General features: G+C 38.1%; 1 protein-coding gene across 4 annotated transcripts in view; it reads left to right on the top strand.

Annotated features, from left to right (window-relative positions):
• kiaa0586 (KIAA0586 ortholog) overlaps positions 1–27,988 on the top strand; it is a 152,139-nt gene that overhangs the window by 96,931 nt on the left and 27,220 nt on the right. For 3 of the 4 annotated variants that reach the window (XM_065253671.1, XM_065253670.1, XM_065253672.1), the window contains exons 20-31: positions 611–697; positions 4,337–4,515; positions 5,566–5,675; positions 7,157–7,341; positions 9,559–9,706; positions 9,802–9,967; positions 11,157–11,383; positions 13,322–13,398; positions 13,666–13,791; positions 14,538–14,727; positions 17,323–17,441; positions 20,485–20,560. In XM_065253671.1, coding sequence (XP_065109743.1) covers positions 611–697; positions 4,337–4,515; positions 5,566–5,675; positions 7,157–7,341; positions 9,559–9,706; positions 9,802–9,967; positions 11,157–11,383; positions 13,322–13,398; positions 13,666–13,791; positions 14,538–14,727; positions 17,323–17,441; positions 20,485–20,560 — 1,690 coding nt within the window. The remainder of the gene's footprint in view (positions 1–610; positions 698–4,336; positions 4,516–5,565; positions 5,676–7,156; positions 7,342–9,558; positions 9,707–9,801; positions 9,968–11,156; positions 11,384–13,321; positions 13,399–13,665; positions 13,792–14,537; positions 14,728–17,322; positions 17,442–20,484; positions 20,561–27,988) is intronic. The other variant, XM_073812288.1, reaches the window with a different exon arrangement.

Genomic DNA, 27,988 nt, shown 5'->3' on the forward strand with positions numbered 1-27,988 from the left:
AGACACATCATGCACACAGATTCTGCTACTGTATATTGTAATATGGGTCACAATACAGTTTTACGTTGAATTGGTTGCTTTTTAACAGAAAATGCAATGACAGTACAGTCTAATGCAACACGTATAACACTATCTGTCTCTCATTCGCAGCACGCTCACGTCTCATTCGATTCTCTCGGTTACCATAGAAACGAGGTTTAGCTGTGTGAGACAAAGACCTGGGGAACTGACGCGTGATTTTTACCTTTTCTTCTATGCTAAGACTCATAATCGCCTCCGTAACAGTTTATAGATGTGTCTTCATAGGGATGTCCTTTAAGGACGCCTCATCCCTTCTGTAATGGGATTAGAGGCCTGACATTGGTTGATGAGACGGGCGTTTTGTTATGGAACAGTTCACCCTGAAATAATACAATTTTTTTACACAAACCAATGTCATTTAGGTGTCAAAGCTGCCGATAATCTTCCGTTCTAGCATTCCTGTCTCCCTTTTCTTATTACTGTCATATACACGGACACGTTTCTAATCTCCCCAGCTATTAACACATTTTTTAAATTTGCTGTTGTTGCATAGCTTCTTAACCTTTGTCCCTGTATCACCGCCCTACAGGCCGCGGAGGAAGGACACACTCATGAAGATGAGGAGGAAAATGTCTTTCCTGGAACCAATTTCTTGGAAGTAGCCGACATCAGCCAGGTACATTCAATTAAAAACACATTTCAGCGAGTCACGACCCACACACTCTCCATCTCTCAGCGTAAAGGTCATTTCATAGCCCGATGTCGACCCGCCCGGAGGGTTTTTCGGCCTGCTTGACGATTCCTGCATCCTTCCGATTTGCATTTACTCGTTCTCCACATCCCTCCCACTCGAAAATATCGCCATCAACAACTCCAATAATGAGATTTTCAGAGCCAATGGGTGAAGGAGAACATCGCTTGCTTTAATTAACAAAGACCAGAGAATGAATGAGAGTTTAAAATTTCATTCTGCTCAGAACATTGCACAGGCCGGAAAAAAAATCCAATTAGACCGCGCGCTAAATTGGCCTTTTGGTGGATTGATATCGAAGGGGTGTGGTGCGTATCGCACATGCGTTCGCAGCGACGCTAGTTTGCAATTCTGCTCATGTCACGACGCACTCAACCATTGACATGAAGCCATAAGCCCCTTATATTTACCGCTAACAAGCTGCACAGGACGCTCGGCGTATTGGGCATTAGGCCGATTGGACCGCACGGTCGTACAAGGGCAAGGCATCAGTTTGCACCGAAATAGCATAGCAGTCATTAAGCGGGAGGCGGAGGAAAAGAGGAAGGCAAGTCGGTGTTGTTCTCACAGGCTTTTGCTGGGGAAAAGAGTTTTTCTAATGAGAATAATGAATCGATGGAGGGGTTTGCTCACCAATAACATGAGCTGTTCCACAGTGCCCCCTTTTGGTTACAACAGCACACCACAACCATCGAGATATCAGCTGATTTTTGGTTAACAGAGAATATGAGCTAAATATATTAACAATATTATTTAGTTTCTGAAGAAAAGCTATTTGTTGTTTAAAAAGCTTTGGTATTAGAATAAAGAGTATGTATGTATTTTTTTGTATTTTGCTTAATTCTGGGCTGCCATACTCAGATTTTAGTCAATTTTAAATTTGTAATTTAAAACAGTGTTAACATTAAATAACAAAGTATTGAGCAAATGCATAAACCGTCTAACCATACCCCGTTTCACAATATGCTGTCATATTGAAATTTTTCAGGAAAGTTCATTTTTGATGTCTTTAAACCATGTAGGTCAAGATAAGTTATGTAAAGTAACCTGCATTTTTATGTTTTAAACAGAGATGGCGATATAGAGGCAAAAGTTATGGATTGCAGCTTTAAAGTCGTCTTGAAATTGAAATTAAAAACTTAATTTTATTAGAATATTTATTATACTTATTTGTGGACATTATTTATTTAATGCCCTTATAATCTTTATAAAAAAATGCTAATATCTTGCTTTACTTCCGGTCACGAGGAATGACTCGAGGGCAGGGCCCTGGAAAATATTGCGAGGATTAGCAATTTAGCAACATGACCCAACTTCCAATGATCCAATCAGTTTTCAATATTCAAGTCCCGCCCTACCTTTTTTCATTTCAGAAGCTGTTTCACTCGAATATACGTTAGGACAGGAAAAAATAAGACAATCACTACTTTCGTTTCATGATGACTTTATGCATTTAAAGGCGGGGTGCACGATCTCTGAAAGCCGATGTTGACATTTGAAATCACCTAAACAAACACGTTCCTACCCCAATAGAATCTGGACCTTCATTTGATAGACCCGCCCCACACATACGCAACCCAGGCAACGATGTTGGTTAGTAGACACGCCCCTTACTACTGATTGGGTACACGTGTGTTTTGGTAGTCGGCCCGACTCCCTTTTCCTTAGTGTTTTTTAAAAATTATGCACCCCGCCTTTAAACAGTTCCTTGAAATCATATTTATATAGTGGGCATTTATACTTTTTGTTAATTCATTATTAAACATTAAGTAAACCAAACACTGGACTTTCTCAGCTTGAAATTACTTTTTCTAATCGAATACCATTACTATTCAAATAACAGTTACTCTGCTATATGTAGAGTTGGGAGTTTAAAGGATTAGTCAATTTCTTAAGAAAAAAAATATTACTAAATAAATTCAATAATTTACTCACCACCATGTCATCCAAAATATTATTTTGTTCAGTCGAGAAGAAATGATGTTTTTTGAAGAAAACATTCCAGGATTTTTCTCATTTTAATGGACTTTAATGGACCCCAACACTTAACAGTTTTAATGCAGTTTAAAATTGCAGTTTCAAAGGACTTTAAACGATCTCAAACGAGGCATAAGGGTCTTATCTAGTGAAACGACTGTCATTTTTGGCAAGAAAAAAAATGCACTTTTAAACCACAACTTCTCTTCTTCCTCCGGATGTCTGACGATCCAGCGCGACCTCACGTAATTGCGTAATGATGTGGAAAGGTCACGTGTTACATACATGAAACGCACATTTGCGGACCATTTTAAACAATAAACTGATACAAAGACATTAATTAGTATCATTTAAGATACAACAATGTCGGAACGGTCCTCTTTCTCATCACTTGTAAACACTGGGGCGTAGTTTCACATTTGACCTCTTGACGTATTACGTGAGGTTGCGCTGGCTTGTCACACAGCTGGAGGAAGACGAGAAGTTGTGGTTTAAAAGTGCATTTTTTTTTCTTGCCATAAATGACAATCGTTTCGCTAGATAAGACCCTAATGTCTCGTTTGAGATCATTTAGAGTCCTTTGAAACTGCAATTTTAAACTGCATTAAAACTGTTACGTGTTGGGGTCCATTAAAGTCCATTAAAATAAGAAACATCCTGGAATGTTTTCCTCAAAAAACATAATTTCTTCTTGATTGGACAAAGAAAGACTTCAACATTTTGGAGTAAATTATCTGGATTTTTTTTTAGAAAATGGACTAATCCTTTAAATAAACCATAACCACACAGACAAACATAACTCACTTTTTCTAAAAAAAATCTTACATGTCCTGTTTTGGGTAGGAATGTGATTTTAATAAAAAAAAAAAATTTTTGGTCTTTATGCATGGTGTTATTGCACGCCAGTTAAGGTCAGTAATGAGTCCAATAAAAATTCAAGTAATTTGCACAAAAATTGCCTGTAATTAAGTTAAGTTTGTGAATTCTCGATGAGAACTGGCGTGTTTTTTTACCCACTTTGAGTTTTCCCAACAACCAAATAAAGGCCACAGCTACTTTAGAGCAAACCCTGGTGATCTCGCTCTTTTATTCTCTTTTGGATCGCAGACTTGGATCATTGGCAGCTCCTAAATTTCACTCCCCTTAGTCTCTAGAGCTTCGGTTTTGGCCGGGCCTACTCAGATGAAGCCATAAACCTCAGTCGGCTCAGCGCCCGGCTGGCAGAATGTTTTCTCTCTCCTTCTCTGGCGCCGGGCCACTAGAAATGAGTTAATCGCTTCTTACACAGACCTTCCTCAGCCCGGGCCAAAGACATCTGAATATTATCCAAACCAGTGACTAAAATATTCAAAGCTGGCCTGCAAAACCAGAGGTGAAATTATATAAGACAAACGTCCTTCTTCTCTACAGCTCCTGAGAAATAACATATGTTTGACATTACTGCTGTCATTTTGTGTTAATTTTTAAGTGTATGATCCAGCGAGCTGTCAAGGATATTTGTGCAATTCCAGTGAATCCTTTTTTGCAGAAGGTAGTTTGTTGGCAGATGTATGTAAAACTGCTGAGATCTCATGTTGTTGATTTCAGGAAACACATGTTGGAGTTCCAGACTCTCCTGTAGAGCTGAACGGACTGCCGTCCCCTCCTGCTGCTCTGTATCACGGTCCAGCGTTTCCTCCTCAACCTCCTCGGCCTACATCGCTCACAGAGCCCATACTCAACACCATCCAACAGAGAGAAACTCTAGAAAACAGACTTGTGGATTGGTGAGACTGTACAAATATCATTCAGTGAATCTGCTTTACGGTTATGACCATCTTAGGATGAGATTAGAAGCCTCAAAGTTTGATTTTACTCAATAACTTCACATTGATTTTAATCTTTGACATGACCCTACTCAATATTAAATATATATATAAAGATTATATTACCACTGAATGTTCTTTACATTACGTAGGATGTTTTATCACAAAAAATGACATTAGCTGGGTTTTACTTTGTAATGTGATGTCATGACATTAGGATGGGACTTTTGATTGTATTAACCAATATTTGATTGGATTAGGAGTGGTTAAAACATAAAGGCTTTGATATTATTGGTTAATATTGTATGTCCCTGCCCAGTTGCCTTGTAACATCAGCAGCAAAGTTGTTTTTGATACAGAGAATACTATGATATTTTGATAACATTTTTATTCTTTAAATAAAAGTATTCGGATGAATCATGCACTATAAAACCAGCGGGCAGCTGTGATTTAAAGGGCACATATTGTGAAAATCCACTTTAACAAGGTGTTTGGGCTTACAATGAAACCCTACAATGAAAAAATCCACCCTCTCTTTCTTTTTCAACCCCCCCCCCCAAAAAAAAAAAATTAAAGCAGTCTCGTTAGACATGCTGTTTTGATTCTCTTGTTAATGTGACATCACACTGATAAAGCCCCACCCACAACCACTGACTGACTGGTTAATTTTACCCAATAGCTTTTTTAAATATGTTTTTTAAATAAAAGCACTCACTGTCTGTTGATAAGGGAGCTCATTTGCATTTAAAGGTACACACATGAAAACAGCGCTTTTTTGCTCCCATTCAAATAGGGGCATTTTGGACATGCTAAAATAAATGATCTGTGGGGTATTTTGAGATGAAACTTCACATACACATTCAAAGCACACCTGAGACTTATATTCCATCTTGTAAAACTTGGCATAATATGAGCCCTTTAAGTAAATCCAAAAAAAAGCATACAGTAGCAAGCTATTATTATTGTGTTATAACAGGTACAGTAAACAATTTGTTGCCATTTGTCTTACAGGGTGGAGCAGCAGCTCATGGCCAGAATGATTACTGGAATGTTTCCTCATCCTGCCCAGGTTGATCCAGCCAGCCAATCAGAGCATGAGAATAGTGTGACATCAGACATAGGTGAGCTATTTAAACCTAAATCATTTATTTCTTGCATGCTAAAAATGCACAGACCCTCCAGTTTACAAAAATGATCATGTTAGTGTCAATATAAAATAAATATGACTATTAGGGTCATGTAGCTCACATTTACATGAGCATTTTTGGATAAAAGCTAAATGCTTACAATTGGTAAAGCATTGCAAAAGGTCATAGGTTTGATCTGAGGGAAAACACATATGCATAATGCATATGTCAGCAGCTCTGCCAAATGTGTAAATGTAACAAAACATTAGCAAAACAAGAACACAATTCATCTTAATGTTGCTATACAGTCATACGGCCCAATACAATAGATAGGTGTGCAGGTGTTTTTTCTTGACACTGTATATAAAAGTATGTGAACCTTTTGAAATTGCATGGTTTTCGGAATAAATTTGTCATAAAATGTGATCTGATCTTCATCTAGGTCAAACTTTGTCTTGCCCTTGTATCATACTATATATTATGACTTGCCACTGTACTGCTGTAGTGTTTGCAGTCACATTTGAAATCTTGCATGTTAAGCAGTGTAAAATGGTTATATATCCTCACCATTATATCGGCATGTCTGAACAATGTTAAAAATCAACAACACAATTAATAACACCTGACATAAAACAGCGAAGGTGGTGAAGCTGCACCACGTTCCGGTCTCATAACTTGATTCACTGTGCAGTCTGATGTGAGCTGCACGTTTGTCAGGACTGTCAGCACACGGCGAGTTTGTATTTCCCAATTAAAGTGAGATGGGTTGTCATCAGCCTCCTCCACTACATTGCTGTCTGCATCGCGTCACTTCTGCTCAGCCGGCGTGGAGGTCCTGCCTCATTAATTCTCGCTTTCGTTTAATAGAAAGATCAATGATGTATCAAATATGCAGAGGAGGTTACGAGTCTGCCGCGAGCAAACTGTTGTCAGCATATTCACAGACTGCCCTGACTCTTCCTCGTGTAGAGGAACTGAATTTGAGTTTGAGCGTAGCCTTGGCCTTACAATACAGCAGGACCCCTGCCAAGAATGTCAGTTCTGTATATTAGCTTTTTAATAGCACCGGCCCAAAATGCTTACGGGTGCATGAATAACAGAGTAGTTTGCTTGAGGGGCAAAGTTTGAAATTACTTTGCTGGCAAATGCATTTCTTCTAAATATTGTTGAAATGGCTAATGTCGACATGCCATTTTATGCATAATACAGTTTTGATTTGAATGTATATATTATTAAGCGTTTGGTCCCTTTATAGTATACTGACTTGATGTAAAAATGGAGTTGTGTAACTGACAATAAAAATAGGGCATTTTAAAGACTGAAATTACATGGGCATTCAGTGCAAGCAGAATTGTTTAGATGCATGCACTGTTAATTGTGTTAACTGTAATCATGTTGCGTTATTATCATACGTCAGTCAATTCTTACTCCATGTACACCGTAATAAATTCTTCTGTCTTTGTATTGTGTGATAGTGGAGACAGCCGGAGGTGCCGGTGTGCAGTTGTTTGTGGATGCAGGTGTACCTGTGGACTCTGAACTCATACGGCAGTGTGTAAATGAGGTGCTGACTGAAACCGTTGCTCTAATGCTGGGACAGAGAGAGACCGAAAGAGTACCCGTTGTCCCCGCTCAAACACAGCAAGCACACGATCAGGAGGTACTGCAGACGCACACTATCAAGTAACCAATGAGTCTGGTTGTCTGTCTTTCTATCTACCATTCTATGGTTTTATCTACAGTATCTGTCTATCTATCTGTCTTTCTATCATTCTGTCTGTCAATTGTTCTATCTATGAATCCTTCTATCGTTTTATCCGTCTGCCTATCTATCTATCTATCTATCTATCTATCTATCTATCTATCTATCTATCTATCTATCTATCTATCTATCTATCTATCTATCTATCTATCTATCTATCTGTCTTTCATTCTGTCTGTCTGTCTGTTTGTTTGTACATCTATCTGTCTACTCATCTATCTGTTTGTTTGTCTGTCTGTCTGTCTGTCTTTCTATCATTATATGTTTTTTTCTATCTGTCTGTCTATCTATCTTTCTTTATATCATTCTGTCTGTCTGTGGTTCTGTCTGTCGTTCTGTCTGTTTGTCGTTATGTCTGTCTGTCAATTGTTCTATTAATCCTTCCATTGTTTTATCTGTCTGTCTGTCTGTCTATCCATCTGTTCGTCTGTCTGTCTATCCATCTGTTCGTCTGTCTATCTATCTATCTATCTATCTATGTATTTATATGTCTTTTATTCTTTCTTTTTGTTTGTTTGTTCATCTATCTGTTTGTCTGTCTGTCTTTCTATCATTTTAAGGTTTTATCTATCTGTCTATCTATCTTTCTTTCTATAATTCTGTCTGTCTATCGTTCTATCATTTTATCTATCTGTCTATCTATCATTCTGTGTGTCTATCTGTCTATCCATCATCTGTCTATATATCTATATGTCTATCTGTCTGTCTGTCTGTCTGTATGTCTATCTATCCATCTGTCTATCTATCTGTCTGTCTGTTTATTGTTTCATTTGTCAATTGTTCTATCTATTAATCCTTCTATAGTTTTGTCTGTCTGTCTGTCTGTTATTCTATCATTTTATCTGTCTGCCTGTCTGTCTATCCATCTATTTGTCTGTCTATGTCTTTTATTCTGTCTGTCTGTTTGTTTGTTCATCTATCTGTTTGTCTGTCTGTCTTTCTATCATTTTAAGGTTTTATCTATCTGTCTATCTATCTTTCTTTCTATAATTATGTCTGTCTATCGTTCTATCATTTTATCTATCTGTCTATCCATCATCTGTCTATCTATCTATATGTCTGTCTGTCTATCTATCCATCTGTCTATCTGTCTGTCTGTCTGTCTGTCTATCCAACCATCTGTCTATCTATCTGTCTGTCTGTTTATTGTTTTATTTGTCAATTGTTCTATCTATAAATCCTTCTATAGTTTTATCTGTCTGTCTGTCTGTTATTCTATCGTTTTATCTGTCAGCCTGTTTGTCTATCCATCTATTTGTCTGTCTGTCTGTCTATCTATCTATGTCTGTCATTCTGTCTGTCTGTCCGTCTGTCTGTTTGTTTGTCCATCTATCTGTCTATCCATCTATCTGTTAATCTGTCTGTCTGCCTGCCTGTCTGTCTGTCTGTCTGTCTATCTATCTAAAGCCCTTTCACACAGACATTACGTAAAATGCACCCAGGATTTGTCGGGATCATGGTTCATTCACACTGCCAATGATTTTCCGGAATCTGTACATGCGTTCACACACATACTGTGATAATCCTGTAAAAACCCGTGACATTCTTAAAGTCCTGCTTGGGAGTTTTTTTTCTCCGTAGCGTCTAAAGTTTGCTTATTATCCATTATATCCATTATATCTCTCCAGAAACCACCCGCGTGCATTTTTGTTTATGATAAGACTATGTGACGTGCCGTTCTAGTATGCTGGTGAATGATCCCAGCTTCTGTGTGAATTTTTTTTTTTGAGCTCCCCGATCTCTGCTTCATTCCAGTTTGCAGACATTTCTTGTCGTGAATGTTGATCTGCATATGAATCCCTCATTTTAAAGAGCTAAAACATAACATTTGTACATCATTGTTGCGATGACACACGCGTCCACACTACGGCATGCCCCTTACGGCATTGTTTTGGCTAATCATATTATTGAGCCAGTATATAAACAACCAGTGTCTCCTTACCCTACCGCTATTTAAAAGGTGAGCTTATAATAATGATTAATAAGTTGAAGGTTATGTAACCCACAATTTTGTGTTTCAACCGAAATTGTTAAAGACCCTAGCTTTAAAATTTGTTTTAAACTTTCTTATTTGACTACAATGGTGATGATATTTGCCACTTGCTAATATTGCAGGAGGTGACAGCAGTGCCAACACCAGTACCCACACCTGAACCCAGCCTGAAAGAGCCACCATCTCCTGTCCGAACCCCAGAGCTCTCTGAGCATCTTTCTACAGCTTTGTCTCCCGAAGAAAACCAACCTCAGGCTTCAACTTCCCCAGGTCGCTCATTTTATTACTGTACTAAATCCTTTCGAGTTTGCATGCTGCCAGCACGCATTAGTCAGGATTAAAATGTTTCTGTCTTTGTTTTTTAGGTCCAGCTGGTATTCCTGTAGACACACCGACTACTACACCAATCCCATCTCCCATCAGGGTGGCCACACCCTCTCCTCCTCCAGCCAGTCAGAGCCCAGAGTCAGTCAGCCTGGAGTCAGAGCTCCCCCTACAGACAGAAGGAGAGGAGGAGCAGCCTCAGCCAGTGTATGTTACAGTTCCACTGTTTAATTCTCATATTCTGGTATCATAATGCAGAGCAAAAAAACATAAAAACTTGTTTTCATCTAACTATACTGAACAGCTACAAATACCCAGCAAAGTGTGCCACACTCATATTGTTCTTTTACCATTTTTTAGAAATAAGTGTGATGTCTCAGTACATCAGTTTCATTGATATCTATTTGGTTTTATAGGCAGATTTTTTTAAAGAAATAATTTCAGCAGCTTCAGCATGTGTTTGTTGAATATAGTTTTTGAGTTGATGATACCAAAACACTTTAATTTATCTTTTGCGGTACCAAAAATGAATACATGGGTCTACTCTAGACATGGTGGCGTGCAATACAGATGAAACAAATAATCCCACAGTGCCCCCGGCTGACCATTATTATAAATCATTTAACCTCAGAGAGAGTTCAAAAGTGACCCTGGACATAATAAATCTCAATTAATAGGAAATTTACTAAATATCTTCATGGAACATGATCTTTACTTAATATCCTAATGATTTTTTGGCTTAAAAAATTATATTTTGACCTATACAATGTATTGTTGGCTAATGCTACAAATATACCTGTGTTACTTGTGAAGGTTTTGTGGTCCAGGGTCACATTTGCTCATAAACTGAAAACTCAATCAGTTTTACAAATTATTCATGCAATAATGCATCTATCATATAAAATTGATTTTATTAGCTTTTTTAAATAAAACAATTTGGGCTGTCAAAAGATTAATCAGCATTAATTGCATACAAATGTTATATGTGTGCACTGTGTGTAATTATTTTGTATATATAAATACATGCACATGCATGTATGTATTTAAGAAACTTTTACATTAAATTTTGATATATTTTATATTATATATAGATTAAAAATATATATATAAATACATACATTTTTTCTTAAATGTATACATGTTAGTGTGTATTTATATATACAAAATAATTACACACAATAAAAACAAATATATTATGCAAATACAAACTTTTATTTTGTATGCGATTAATTGCGCTTAATCTTTTGACAGCCCTAAAAATATCTAAAATTGTTTCTTTTTGCTTTTAATGTTTATGGTTTCTTGCACCACAAACAATAATTTTCAATTTTCCACTTTCTGACCATTATACAGTTGTTTGTTTTGCTTAAACACCAACCTATTTTTATCTAAACAGTGTGACGTCAGTAGCCCGAGAGATAGAGTCTGTCATCCCTACAGCATCACCTCTGCCCTCCAAACCAGAGACTCTTTCACCTCCTCCTGCGGTTGAGTCTGAATCCTCATCCACAGAAGAGAGCAGCTCTACCTCCACTGATACAGTGACTGAAACCGAGACGCCAGCCAGACACATCTCTGATGGAGAGCTGTTACTCAGTCACGGCCAGATGGCGGCAGTCAGAGGTACCAGATTGATTACACAAACAGCCAGACGTACACTGATCCATTTTAGCTCGGTTCCAAATCCTAGTGAGCTACCTCACTGTCTAGGGAGCTGTCTTCTAAGGGAACCTCAGAGGGAATTGAAACACGGGGTGGAGTGTTATAACCAAGCATTTGTGACCCTGGACCACAAAACCCGAAGTCTGAAGTTGCACGGGTATATTTCTAGCAATAGCCAACAATACATTGTATGACACTGAAGGGGCTTATTTCCCGATAACTACCGGCTGCCTCTACATTATCCCGCTTATTACACGGCTACTTGCCACATAAGAAAAAAAACTGGACATGAATATGAATTTGAAACATTTTATTGGCATATTTGTTTTTAATTAACATTTTAATCCTTCCGCGAAACTTTGCACAGATGCATAAAATGATTGTAATACCTTATTAAGATCCTCTGCTTCATACTTGTCTGTCTCCATTTTTTTCTCTTTAACCAGTCTTTGAGAAGTTTTAATGCCCATTCTGTATTTTTTGTGTGTTGGCTTCGTAGCTGTCATGCTCTATTTTGTCAAGTTCAGTCTCAGTAAGCTCTCTGTGTCTGGTCGTTATTCTTTCTTCTATCCACTGTTTAAATGTTTTGTTTTTTCCGTACATGTTAAAATTAATGTCAAAATGTTGTGGTTGTCACAAGATGGCGCCAAACAGTAATCTTTATTGGCGCGGAGCGATTTTAATCGTACAAGTAGTACCGGCTATGCATTATTACTTTGGAGCGGTTATTATTTGAAAAGAACGAACCTGCAAATGTCTCAACTGACCAATCAGAATCAAGCATTCCAGAGAGCCGTGTAATAAGGCATGTTAAAGTTGTTTTTGGGTGTGTCATTTTTAATGCAAATGAGCTGATATCTGCACTAAATGGCAGTGCCGTGGTTGGATAGTCCAGATTATGGGGCGGTATTATCCCCTTCTGACATCACAGGGGGAGCCAAATTTCAGTGACCTATTTTTTCACATGCTTGCAGAGAATGGTTTATCAAAACTAAGTTACTGGGTTAATTTTTTTCACATTTTCTAGGTTGATAGAAGCACTGGGGACCCAATTATAGCACTTAAACATGAAACGTCAGATTTTCATGATATGTCCCTTTTAAGTAAAGATCATGTTCAATGAAGAAATTTTGTTATTTCCTACCATAAATATATCAAAAATTCATTTGGACAACTTTATGGAGATTTTCTCAATATTTATAGTTTTTGCACCCTCAGATTTCAGATTTTCCTATCCTATCCTTACAAACCATAAATAAATGGAAAGCTTATTTATTAACCATTGATGATGTATTTATATCAATTTCAAAGATTATACCCTTATGACTGGTTTTGTGCCAGGGTAACATTTTATTCTACTGTAAAGACATGTAGCTTTTGATACCAAGGGACTATTTTCAGGCACTACATAATATCACTACGCCTGCTGCAGCCATGGTACAGCACCAAAGTCCTTGATTATTACGCCAGAATAAGAGTATAGTTCCTAGCCATATCGACCTAGAAAATCGCAACTTTTAATTTTTCGCAGGTTTTAAATAGGAAAAATATCCAAACTCTTTGCTTATTTTTTAGCGCGATGCTAATGGTCTAATCAGATTCAATGGATTATGCTAAGCTATGCTAAAAGTGGTAGCGCCAGACCTGGAGATCGGCTTAATGAATTCCAAAACGGTAAAAATCAAATGTTTAACTCTAGGGGAGCTGGAAAATGAGCATATTTTCAAAAAAGTGGAGTGTCCCTGGGTCATAGTGATCTAGCAGTCCCAGCATAGTATGTTAGATTGAGACATTTGACTCGAATCGTTCAGTGAATTAAGCACTGAAACAATACAGACAGTGTGGGCAAATCATTGGGCGCTAATGAATATTATTGAATTGCCTCTTTTTTTTGTGCAGCTCTGGAAGAGGAAGGCATCCTTCTGCCGAATTTGTTGACCAGCTTGAACAGTTCCCTGCATGGAGTCCAGGACATGGTAAATGTTTGAAGCCACAGTCTTTACAAACAGAACCAAAAATTTGCGTCACACCTTATTATATAGAGTGAAATATTATAATATAAGCTATGATTACGGGTGTATAAGCACTTGGTCTGGTCAGTTTCCATGGCAACTATCCTTGTCATATGTCACTTTATATACAGTATGTGTGTTTGGTAAATATAGCAAAAGCCTCAGTCCTGAAACTGATTACTTTGGTTGTATATGAATGGACTGTTTTGATACGATTTTCTATTTTTTTAGGATTATGACCCACCCAGTGAGGGTCAGGTGATCAGAGCACCACGCCTCCCAGCTCATCATGACCCTGTCTTGTCTCTATTGGCCAGAATGGACCATGGTCCTGTCAGGCAATTACAACAACCAGAGGTATCACATGACTCTATTGAAACATATTACACGACCCTCACAATTAGACCAATAATTGTCTCACCAATAGTACCTTAAAGGGGACATATTATGAGATTTTTTTTAAGATGTAAACTAAGTCTAAAATAGGTCTGAGCAAAAGTGTGCCGTTTTGGGTGTGTCATTTAAAATGCAAATGAGCGGATGAAGTGCAACCACTGATCACAATGATGGTGGTTTGTTGCAATTGAAACTCAATTGTGCTGTGAAATATTTTATCTCTCTCTTTCTCTCCATACTAAATGGTTGTGCTGTGGTTGGATAGTGCAGATAAAGGGGGCGGTATTACCTTATTCTGACATCACAATAAGGGCCAAATTACAATGACCTATTTTTCACATGCTTGCAGAAAATGGTTTACCAAAACTAAGTTATTGGGTTGATCTTTTTAAAATTTTCTAGGTTGATAGAAGCACTGGGGACACAATTATAGCACTTAAACATGGAAAAAGTCAGATTTTCATAATATGTCCCCTTTAAATCATTTTTTTTTATTTTGAGGTTTAAGCTGTTTTCTTTATTTATAATTTAAAAAGCAAATAATCTGTAAAATTGTCTAAGTTGAAAGTATTGCTTTCTGTTAAACATGATTCCTAAATTTAAATTTGGGGAAGTATGACTGTGTTAAAACTGTTGTCCAGTAGATGGCGTCACCAGCATATGTTTGGTTCGCAGAGGATCAATGACCATTATTATTTCTCTGGCAGAGATGGTGGGAGGAGGAGAGCAGTGGAGAGATCAGTGAAGGTCAGAGGCCGGTTCTGACCGCTGCAGAAGAAATGATGCTGACGGGTCACTCTCTTATAGACCATCAGAGAACCGCACAGTCCAGAACAACAGAGATCTCACCTCACGCCACACTTTTGTCACCTGGACAAGTACTCACTGATCACACAGGTATAAATTAATTATTGAAAATACAGACAACCCAATAAATGGGTGGGTGGATGGATAGAAAGATGGATATAATGATTGATGGATGGATGGACGGACGGACGGATGGACAGACAGACAGGATGAATAGATGGATTGATAGATGACGGACAGATAGACAGACTGATGGATGGATGGATGGATGGATAGATAAATGGATGGATGGATAGATAGACTGATAGATAGATACATAGATAGAAAAAAAGGCAGATAGACTGATGGATGTGCGAATGTATGGATGGGTGCATAGACAGACAAATGTATGGAAGGATGCATGGATAGATGGATGGATGGATGGATATATAGATAGACAGATAGATAGACACTATAGATAGATAGATGTATGAATGTATGGATAGACACTGTAGATAGATAGATAGATGGATGGATGGGCAAATGTATGGAAAGATGCATGGATGGATAGATAGATAGACAGACAGATAGATGGATGGATGGGCAAATGTATGGAAAGATGCATGGATGGATAGACAGATAGACACTATAGTTGGATGGATGGATGGATAGACACATTAGATAGATGGATGGATGGACGGACGGACGGACGGATAGACTGATGGATGGGCAAATGTATGGAAGGATGCATGGATGGATGGATATATAGATAGACAGATAGATATACACTATAGATAGATAGATGGATGGATGTATGGAGATAGACACTGTAGATAGATAGATAGATAGATAGATAGATAGATAGATAGATAGATAGATAGATAGATAGATAGATAGATAGATAGATAGATAGATAGGCAGGCAGGCAGGCAGGCAGGCAGACTGGTGGATGGGCGAGTGTATGGATGGATGGATGGATGGATGGATGGATGGATGGATGGATGGATGGATGGATGGATGGATGGATGGATGGATGGATAGATAGATAGATAGATAGATAGATAGATAGATAGATAGATAGATAGATAGGCAGGCAGGCAGGCAGGCAGACTGGTGGATGGGCGAGTGTATGGAAGGATGCATGGATGGATGGATGGATGGATGGATAGACACATTAGATAGATAGACAGACAGACAGACAGACAGACAGATAGATAGATAGACACTATAGATAGATAGATAGACAGACAGACTGGTGGATGGGCGAATGTATGGAAGGATGAATGGATAGATAGATGAATGGATGCATAGATAGACAGACAGACAGACAGACAGATAGATAGAGAGAGAGATAGACACTGTGGATAAATAGATAGACAGATAGATTGGTGGATGGGACGAATGTATGAAAGGATGCATGGATGGACGGACGGACGGACAGACAGACGGACAGATAGAGATAGAGATAGATAGATAGATAGATAGATAGATAGATAGATAGATAGATAGATAGATAGATAGATAGATAGATAGATAGATAGATAGATAGATAGATGTTCTCATAAGCAATGACAACAAAGCCAGTCTTACATGTTTTTGCTCTCTGTGTTTAAATGTCTCTTTTACTTTTTTACATTGTTATTCCTTCCACTATTAATCGCTTTTTTAGCCATTTACTCTCAGTGTGTCCATTTGGGTGGCCTGTACCCTTCCTGTTTTAAATGCAGCATGTCTCACACCACCCGTGTTATATGATCACAGGGAATTGAGCCATTTGTGCTTCAGGATCTTTGTGTGTGTGTGAGAAAGAGAGAAGGAGAGAAAGAAAGAAAGTGAGAGAGCTCAGGTTGACCCAGGGGATGTCAGGCTTTCTGGATACTTCATCAGAATTCAGGCTCGGGGAGCAGAGAGGAAGCAAAGCTCTCTCCCACTCCGAGCATCTTTTTACACAGCCTGTGAAGTGTGTCCAAACACGACCACAGAGACGCTGCGCCGGTTCCAGTGATGTTCATCGGATGATTGCCAGCTCCATACGCATACTTCTGCTTAAACAACTGATTGGTTTTAAATACCAATCGACCAATATTGTTTTATGTTCATAAATGTCCAAAAATCTAAATGCAGAATCGAGTTTTGCATCCTACCTGAAAATAGAAATGGAGCTGCCATTAAATGATAAGTAAACGCCTCCTGTCCAAAAGTGTGTGGACAGTACTCGTAAGTTATGAGTCCCGGGCTGGTGTATGTTCCAAAGCTCTTCCTGTATTGGACTATATCAATATTTACTTTAAGCCAAGACGGCTCCGCTCACAGTAAAATGAACCTCAGTGTTGCTTAGAGACGAACACAAAGCCCAGCAGCACATACAAGAGTTCATCCTTGACAGAGCTAGAATTTATTGCTGTTTTGCTTTCCTCTTTATTCTAATAGAGTCCCCATAACGGAGACAAATCAAAGTTCACATTCACTAAACCATCACATTAAGACTGCAGAGGCGAGGCTTGGATCTGTGTAAGAAGTGTTGTAGTCAAGCTGTTTGCATACCTGGCTATAGGATTCTAGAATTTAGTCATTATCTCTTTAACATGTTAGTAGTGACCATGTGGATGTGACTTCCGATTATTGCAACATGCTTTTGTTGGTATTTGACAGATGTGTATTTGTAAAATACCAGAAATGATGTGCCGTTGTATCCATGACAACCAGGTGCAGTAGATGGTGGAGTGTCAATCAACCTCATGTCGTCAAGGGAACCAAAAGAAGCTGATGTTTATCATGTGATGACTGTCTCTTCACCTCAGCTGGAAAATATAGTGCATCAACAGGTACGGTGTCTTTATATGATACTGGTAGTGAAAGCATGACATTAATTATTTGAGAATAATTCAGAGAAATTAGTAATAGTGTGTGTGTGTGCGTGTGTATTAATGGCTTTTTAATACATTTTGTTAAAGAAATAGCGCACCCAAAAAATGAAAAATCTCCCATAATTTACTCACTCTCATTTGTGTGATATTTTATCATTAGACACACAAGAACCAATGAGATCTATCGTTTCACCTCACAAGACATTTATCTTTATAATTGTTATATTTATAGGAGTCATTTAAATTACTTTTATGATGGATGTACTTGTTCAGTCCAAGGCGGTCTGTATTGTGAAGACAACAGGGAAGTGACTTAAAGTGCAATTCATCGACTGGCCACTAGAGACAGGCTCCATAAAGGTTTCAATCCCATAGACCCCCCATGTAAAAATGCCCAACTTTACAACAGAAAAAATATGTTTACAGCCTGGTACAAAACTGTTTTGGTCTATAATTGTGCGTGAGGGGTTGGATTTTTAAATTATATTAGGCCTTGGTCACTTGAGTGACGGGTGAACTGTCACTACAGTCGAGCTAGGCGGGCATGGTTTCAGCAACCAGGCACCTCAGCTCTACCCACGTCCCACTTCTTTGCCCATTTTCGGTCATCCGCGAGTGGCGTGTGGTGGCGCGCTAACAAAATAGCAACGGTAGGCTTCAAAAATGCTCTTCAGAAATCTACGGGTGAAGTCACGGACACTACGTCCATATTTTTTACAGTCTGGTACAAGAAGATAGAATGAGCACATTCTAATATAAAAGAATTTTCTTTGCCAATTTTCGGTTATCCGCGAGTGGCGTGTGGTGGCGCGCTAACAAAATAGCAACGGTAGGCTTCAAAAATGCTCTTCAGAAATCTACGGGTGATGTCACGGACACTACGTCCATATTTTTTACAGTCTGGTACAAGAAGATAGAATGAGCGCATTCTAATATAAAATAATTTTTTTTGCCAATTTTCGTTTATCCGCGAGTGGCGTGCGGTGGCGCGCTAACAAAATAGCAACGGTAGGCTTCAAAAATGCTCTTCAGAAATCTACGGGTGATGTCACGGACACTACGTCCATATTTTTTACAGTCTGGTACAAGAAGATAGAATGAGCGCATTCTAATATAAAATAATTTTTGTGTTAACAAACTGAATAACGGTAAATTCACACCGGGGGCGAAAGCATTAACGCTTAACGGAAGGCTTGTCTGAAGCGTGGCCAACAGCCAATCACTGTGGCCGCAACACACGCTCCGGTCTTCCATAAACGTAATTGGCTGGCTCTGCCTAGGTTATTTGAATAAGGCAATATGATTGGCTGACGCACGCGTTGCCGCTTGAAAAGTTGAGAAATGTTCAACTTCTGCCGCGAGCAACGGCACTGACGTGGCGCCGACGGATCCACAATTCAGTTCGCCAACGCTTGACGTCACCCATTAAAAGTGAATGGGAAGCGTCAACGCTTACGACCGTGTGAATGCGCCGTAACATTTACATCTTGAATGGCATAAAGGTAAATAATTATAATTTTTTTAATAAAATTTTTTTAGGGTAAACTTTTCCTTTAAAAAGTTTCCTAAATAGTCTTTACTCACACAAGGGGACATGAAAATCTGACATTTTCCATGTTTAAGTGCTATAATTGGGTCCCCAGTGCTTCTATCAACCTGGAACATGGAAGTATAGGTCTCTGCAGAACAAAAAAAGGAGCGTTTCCCAATTTTTTTTTTTTTTTTTTACTGGGATTAGGCGTTTTTAACCATCCAATCAAAAGTACGGAAGCCCTGGAAAGCCATATATCATTATTTTTGAACACCTATTTCAGTTTGAAAATGCCCCAAAATTGGGAAACGCCTCTTTTTGTTCTGCAGAGACCTCCTTCTCTAAAATGCATTGCATTTGGGAATCCCCCACTCAATTTGAGCCAATCAGACAAAGAGGTGGAAAAACACCTATTTCAGTGTGAAAACACACCAAAATTGGAAAACGCCCCCCAGACCCCCAGTCTCAGAACATGTGAAGAAGAACAACCCAAAAACGTAGTTTTGGTAAACCATTCTCTGCAAGCATGTGAAAAAATAGGTCATTAAAATTTGGCTCCCCTTGTGATGTCAAAAGGGGATCTTATTATAATAATACCACCCCTTAATCTGCACTGGCCAACCACGGCACTGCCATTTAGTACAGAGTTAATTAAAGATCACTCACAGCACATTTTAGTTTGAATTTCAACAAACCACCATCATGGTGATCAGTGTTTGCATTTCATCAGCTCATTTGCATTTAAAGGACACAACCAAAAACGGCAAAAATAAGTGTTAACACCTGCAAAGTGGCCATTTTAACATGCTTAATAATTTATCTATAAGGTATTTTGAGCTCAAACTTCACATGTGTACTCTGGGGATCTTAAAGGGATATATTTCTGTCATCGGAAACAAATACGATGGAATTCAATGGGTACAGTCAACTGTGTGCTTACTATCATTTATCAAAATATCTTCTTCATCATTTATCACAATACTTCCATAATATTTGTTTTTCCTACTATGGAAATCAATGGTTACAATCAGCTGTGTGCTTACCACCATTTCTCAAAATATCTTCTTTTGTGTTCATCAGAAAAAAGAAATTCATGCAGGTTTAGAAAAACATGAGGAGGAGAAAATGATTTTTTGGATGAACTATCCCTTTAAAAATGTCCCCTTTAAATCAAGATGTCCTGTCGGATCAATAAGAGTTTTTAAGCTCCGTCCGAATGACTGCTCATGGCAGATTCTTCTCTGCTTTTTCTAATCACAAAACAAAGTGTGCTCTCCTCAGTGCTGTGTTGACACTCTTGAGACCCTCATTAACCAAGATCTGTGGTCTGTATGCGGCCCATTTGTGGGATTTACCCCCCCTGAATGACGGAGAGATTGAAACAGCTTTGTCTTATCTCTTTACATGATGTCCACTCGACGCCCATCTTTCTTCTAATGTCTTAAATCATCTCTTTTGTTTTGTGTTTAGAGCACAGAGATGACAGAGACGGTACACAGACCTGCACCAATACTGGTGAGGCAGTATCACAATGAAGAGGAACCAGGTACATATCCATACATAAACTTTCTTTCACAGTGGCATGAATTTGCACAGAATTGTCACTCATCATCTTATTAAAATAACATCTACAGCCAAAAGGGGTGTCAGATGATGTTGACTCGGCCATGCGTCATTTAAATTAGATGTGCAGTTTGCTTTGCAGCCTGTAGATGGCAGTGTGTCTATCCCACTGTCTGCAATGTCTTATTGACTTACTGGGGTCAATGCAGTCAATGCTGTCCTTTTCTGAGTCGTGTGACCTCCCTATTATTGTCAGGGGTCCGGAGATGCTGAAATCAGCTTTTCAAACTTCACTCAGGTGTGAAGGGACTCAAGTGAGACAAATATCTTCCTGATTGCAGCTGCAGATACAGCATTGTATTTAGTTTAAAGGTTTGGATGAAGGAATACTGTATGTGTATACCATAAGTAGAAGTCGAGAATTGCATGGCTATATATATGTGATCTTCAGAGATGTTTGTAGAGATTACAGAGGCAGGATTGGAGAAATAATAACCCTCAACTTCACTTCAGAGAAACATGGTGCTTTTTCTTAGGTTTTATATAGGAAAGCATTGTGAATTCAGTACATGGCAGTTTAATAACACAAAATCTCATCTATCTAACAGCTGCCAGTGTTTAAATGTCATGCACCTTTCCCTCAATAAGATTTTATTTTCTCACTTATAAACTGATAATTCAGGCTATTAAAGTCAATGTGCCACCATGTTGTTAATAACCAGTATACATTACAAACACCTGTGACAGTCCTGTCTGTCTGTCTGTCTATCTTTCTGCTTGTTATTATGTCATAATTATTATTTATTTATGTCTGTCTGTCTGTCGGCAACACTCGACTTCATGACCTGTTGCTTTAGTATTCAGCAGTTCAACTTGTATACATGTGTAATTCATAAACCTTTTTTCTTTTAACTCTTTCCCCGCCAGCATTTTTTTTTTTTATTTGCCAGCCAGTGCCAGCATTTTTTATTATTTTCACAAAAGTTGAATTCCTTCCAAAAAAAAATGTTATTTAAAATATATAAACATACAATATATCAAATGAAAGAACAGACCCTCTGCTTTTTAACAACAAAAAGGTTTCATCCAATCTTTTTATCAATTCTCAAATATGGGTAGGTTTCTTCAAAAATACCCAATTTTGAACAAAAAGCTGAGATAATTTCATTTTTGCAAAGGACAAAAAGGATCTCTATTTTTGTTAGAGATCCAATTCAGAGCGATGATTAAAACTTACACAAGAGTTTTTACTGTGTTTTACTACCACAATGGAGAAAACAATCCTGAGGGCTACTCTTTTATAGTTTACTCAAAACCTTTTAGTTTTACCTGTTGATTTTATTTTATTTTATTTTATTTTACTTGTTGATATTTTTTAAGTATTGTTTAAAATGTTAACATACATAAAAGAAGTCAAGCTTATATGTAATAAATTAAAATTGAGGCTATTAAAGGCGGGGTGCATGATCTCTGAAAGTTTTCCGCTGCGATGTCCGTGGTGCTGAACTCAAGCGCATCAGGTGCTAGTAGATCACCCGCACCTCATCAGCTCTGCTTATTTGCCACTCTTAACTAATTTGCACTGCTGTTAGTAGATTGCATTGGTCATTATGGAAATCAGCTGTTGCGCATGTGTTATTTAATTTGCGCTTTTTTAGTAAATAACACGCAGATATTACCACTCCCATCAGGTTTTTTTTTTAAATTGTGCTCTCATGCTAATTTGCCCCGTTTAGTAAATCTGGCCCTTACAGTACGTTCACACATTCACTTTTAATGGGTGACGTCATGTGTTGCCGAACTGAATTGTGGATCCGTCGCTGTTGAACATCTCTCAACTTTTTAAGCAACAACGCATGCGTCAGCCAATCAGATCGTCTTATGCAAATAACCTAGGCAGAGCCAGCCAATTACGTTTATGGAGGACCGGAGCATGTGTTGCGGCCACTGTGATTGGCTGTTGGCAATGCTTCATACAAGCCTTCCGTCAAGCGTTAACGCTTTCGCCCCGTGTGAATGTACAGTTAGTGTTTTATAAGTTGAGTAAGAGCGCCACCTAGTGGATAATAGTGGAAGTATGGGTAAAAACCCGTTAATGGGTGGGGAAAGAGTTAAATCTATCTTATGCATTTCACTTTACGCTCCATTCATTCATATATTCCTCTTTTCCCTGCTGTTCCCCACATATGTGTCTGTCATATAGTTATCCAGAGGCATTGAGATATATTTATGTGGACTCTTGCGTAGCCGCCCATCATATATGATTAGTGTGCGTTAACGGTTGAGTGGACATGATTAGTGTCTGAACCGGTTGTGTGTCATTACATTTGCCTGCTTGATTTTCTTTCTTTCTCTTACCGTGTAATTTGACGCACCAGTAAAGCTACAGAAAAACCAGAGCTGCACGTCTGTTTGAGGCTTTCACTTACTATACAAATAGCCTGGATATTACACTTTATTGCTGTAGTGATGTGTGCTGGTTTTTGTACGTATATACAAGTGCATGCACTCTTTAGGTACAAAGGTGTACTTTTAAAAGGGTGACAGCTTTTGTATATTCATTTCTGAGAGCGTATCTGCTTTTTATCAGCACTCACACAAGCAATCGTTTGTGGCGGTTAAAGGAGGTGACAGCATTGAATGTTCCCCAAAGTGTTTCCTTATTTTCTCACTGCAATTCTATACTGTAAGTACATGACATGAAAACCTTTCGGTCGTAGCTTCACCCGAAACGAAGGGCATTGAACAAATAGAGCTTCTGTGGCCGTGATCCGTGCCTCTGCCTGATCTACAGATGGGTCGATTGTGTCTTCTAATAAAAGGCACAGTGTGCTACTGTACGCTCAGATCGATGTAGACATGACCTGAGCAACGTCCTCTGGTGATACATCTGCTCTTTCTGATTGTCATCTAGCTCTCAACCAATCAGAGAATAGCTGCTCTGTTCAGGCGTCCCAGTTCAGTTTGTACCCCTGACATCGAGGATGAAAAGGCAAGTTGAGGATGCTGAAATATTTGCGGCTTGTGTAACTCACTGTGGGTTCGGCCACAGATGCAGTGCGGTTGAGTTTATATAAGAATTTGATGCAGACGTACAGTATATTAAATTAAGTGCCATTTTATACTTCGTGATTATATAAAAAAATGCAATGCTTTTCCTTATGCAAATACTGTTTTGTTCTGTACTGTTAATAGTTTGACTTGGTTATGTGGCCTACTAGTTAGATACGTTAAATTAGAATTGTATAACTTTAGGAAATACATTTATTACATTAAAGGCGGGGTGCATGATTTTTGAAAAATACTTTGGAAAAGTAAGTCGGGCCGAGTACCAAAACACACTTGTAGCCAATCAGCAGTAAGGGGCGTGTCTACTAAATGACATCATTGCCTGGGTTGTGTATGTGTGGGGCGGGTCTATCAAAAGATTCTATTGGGTTTAGGGGCGTTTTTGTTTTGGAAATTTTCAAATATCAACATTGGCTTTCAGAGATCCTGCACCCTGCCTTTAAAGGTCCATTATGTAACTTTTCGAAAGATCTCGCACAAACCAGATGATATTCCCAACAAATGAATAAAGGTAAGGATGGCTCTTCAAAGAACATTTACTTTTTATTTCATTTACATTTTTTTATGCACATTCATGAGAAAGAAACAGTATTATGGACGTGACAGTTGTGAAATGTACACTTACTTAACTATGGAAAATAATGAAAACAAGCTTTAAAGGGACACTCCAGACAAATATCAAAATTAACCCATGATTTACTCACCCTCAAGCAATCCGAGATACATATTTCCATTATCTTTCAGACTAACACATTTGGAGTTATTTTACTAAATGTCCTTGCCTTTCCAAGCTTATAATTGGAGAAAACATGGATCAGGGAACAACATCTGATTTTAAAGCCCAAAAAGTGCATCCATCCTTCACAGAAGTAATCCACATGGCTCCAAGGGGTTAAAAAAGGTGTTTTGTGGGTAATCGAAGCAATATTGTAAGACAAATATCTTTATTTTAAACTTTATAAACTATAATAACTAGCTTCCGGTAACGACACCATCTTGGACTCACGCTAAAACTCACGGGTGAATTGCTTGAAGATGGTGCCATTACCAGATTCTGGATACTTTTTTTACAAAATCGCATTGATTATCCGCAGAAGACCTTTATTAACCCAATGGAGATGTGTGGATTACCTCTGTGAAGGATGAATGCACTTTTTAGGGGTTTAAAGTCTAACGTTAGTAAAGACATTTACTAAAATAACTCCCAATGTGCTTGTCTGAAAGATGATGAACATATGTATCTCAGATTGCATGAGGGTGAGTACATCATGGGTTAATTTTGATATTTTGCTGAAGTATCCCTTTAAAAAAATTAACAGAGACTTTGCATGGATATTTAAACCACCATATATTGACATTTCTGTTTGGCTAACAACTTTACTTTTCATAAAGACATGCCCTTATATATTTATTTCATAATAGCTATATTTTATTAAGACATATTTGATTATTTGCTCAGTTGTACATGAACATTCACATATATGACACTCATATTGCACAACCCATAAAAGACTCTCTATCCTGAAGTGAAAGTGGCCATTGGTTGAACACTGGACCCTTGTGTGTGATATATTGGCCCCTCTGTAGAGCACAGGAAGGGGATGAGGGCACACGTTACACACACACACAGCTCGCCTCTTGAGAGCCACAGCGATAAACTGTTTCCAAGCTGCTCCGTCGCTCTGTTTTTATTGGGATCCAAACATTTTTAAGGTGTTGAGTGCTGTGTATGCTTTGTTATGTGCGGGTTCTGTTTCTTGAACTGTTCGGTTAAGCAAAGCTTAGTTGTGCCCAATGAGAACAGAGTAACGTGTATTTGACTACCTATGCAAATAAGTGACTTTGCATGCATGCTCCTGCTGCAGAATTTTAATAGCAATTAAAACTTAATGTTATGCAGATCATGCAGGAATCATTTATGCTTCAGCAAGTCAGATTGCATTGGCCTTTCTTTTACTTATTTGAAAGTAAATAGCTTTTGTACTATTTTAAAGTCCCCATGAAATCAAAACGGACGATTCTTATTTTTAAAGAAATATTGCAGTGTTTATTATAAAAAATAAAAAGTAATGTGCCCTCGTTAAATTTAAATCAAAATTTAAAAAAGAATAATTCTTTGATGACATCAGCATCCGTTAACTCCGCCCCCTCCAATATCCAATAAATTCATAGTGGAAACACAAGTCATGTTTGCTATTTTCCTCGTGTGAGATTCGGTTTCACTCATACTCACAATACGGAAGTAAAGTCTTCCTGTTCACAGGGACTTACTTTGGTATTTAGATTTTTGTTAACTCTTTCCCAGCCATTGTCCAGCTAAAAAATTTGTATTTTTGAAGAAACCTACCCATATTTGAGAGATGATAAAAAATTAACAAATGAAGATAGAATGAAACTTGATATAATGTTTGTTTATATATTTTAAAAAAAAAAAATTCTGAAAGGCATTAAACTTTTGTGAAAATCATAAAAATGTTTGCGCTGGCTGGCAACTTTTTTTTAAAACGCTGGCGGGGAAAGAGTTAATAAATAAGAGTATTGTGTAACATCAAACATGCACAACTTAATTCTTCTCTAGTACCATCTATTGTAACAAAGTTTTATAAACGTCAATAGTGTAACTTGACACAGCCATCAAAACTATTCAGTGTCGAACATCAGAAATTAATTTAATTGAAAAGTTTGGTATTATTTATTCGATTGTTTAAACATGGATTTGTTATTACTATAAGTCAATATGCTTTCAAGTGACAGCCATTTATAAGGACTTTGTTAGCATAAGTTACATTGTATACATGTATATAATCTAGTTTATTTTACATATGAATTGAACTATAGACAGATGTTAGGCCTTCACATGTGTAAGATAAACAGTAAATATTTGCGTTCACTTTAAAGCAGTCCAGATTTCTGTGAAGCTCGACTTTATAAATGGCCGCATTATTAATGTTTTTGTTTCGGTTCGAGTTCGCGGCGTGGCGTGATCTCGTGTTTCCTTTTCAAACAGCAGTCTAACGCAAACAAACATACGCACACTGTGACGCCGTCTCCTCTTTTCACTTCTCGTCACACGACTCCTCACATGGGCGATGGTTTAAACACAGATGAGAGCTGATTATTTACTCCATGTCTGCTTTAACAACGACAACTTGAGTGTTTTGTTTAAATAACTCGTTCGCTGGCTGATAGCCAACAGCGTCTAACCTTTTTTTTTTCGTGTGTCGAATGACATTTCTTCATACACCTGGAGCATAGTGGCCTTATTTGACCTCACTTTAGAAAACTACAAAAGGACCTATAGTAAAAATAAAATGGCACACAAAACGAATACTATGAATAAATTAAATGGGATGAAAAGGGTAAATATTCCTTAGTATATAGTAACTGGATGGATCTGTTAATGGATCAGTTTTGCAACAGCTCTGTGATTTCCGAGGTCACAAACAGGATAAGGAAAAAAAATAATAATCGACAGGCTTTGACGTGTTTTTCTATTAAAGCAGGAAGAACGATAACCAAACCAAATGAAAGAATAACAAACCGGAGAGAAAGTTAAATTCTGGCTTTGTCCTCACTCGTCGCCCTGCCGTCCTTCGCCATCGGACATAAACGCTCAGTCCAAAAGCTCTGGAATAACACTCAAAATAAACAAACCCGAAGGGTTGAGGTTTCGTAGCCACCCAGAACTTTACCACATTCAATCCGAATGGAAAGAGCAAAGTTAAGAGTTTGTCCCATCCAGAAGTGTTATGCTCCCGTGTAGGCAAAGGCCATTCACTTAAAACAACAGAAAATGGCATGAGAAACCATTTTGTCCTAAACAAAAAATAGGCTTAACTGGATTTAGTGCTTTAGAAATATGTCAACGTCCGCAAAAAGAAAAGTTGTGCGAGAGGTCAACCTCTTGTTTCCCACAAACAGAGTGTTGGGATACAGGGTTCGTCCAAGTGATTTGGGTAACACTTCTGATTGGACTTTCAAAGCCAATTTTCTTCAGTTTTATCTTTATATGCACTATAAAGTATAATTGCGAAATCATGCCAGATTAAAAAAAGAGAAAAAAGTAGAACTGCTGAGTCTTTAACATCACATCGGACCAGATGTAAAATAGCTCTAAACAAAAAACTGTGTAAAAATAAAGAGATGAATATGCAGTTCTGACAAGCACAACTGTTATTATTGCTTTAGTTACATAACTGGTGCATCCATGGTGTATTATTTAGTAAGAAACTATGGTTACTGTGGTAATATCTGCGACTGTTGTTGTGTTCGTCTCTAAACGGCTTGTTTTGACAGCGGGGTGTGGAATGACAGTGTCAAGTATCTGTGCAAGATGGGTAAG

Source organism: Paramisgurnus dabryanus, chromosome 17 (genome assembly GCF_030506205.2).
Source record: "Paramisgurnus dabryanus chromosome 17, PD_genome_1.1, whole genome shotgun sequence".
In the NCBI taxonomy this organism is placed as follows: domain Eukaryota; kingdom Metazoa; phylum Chordata; class Actinopteri; order Cypriniformes; family Cobitidae; genus Paramisgurnus; species Paramisgurnus dabryanus.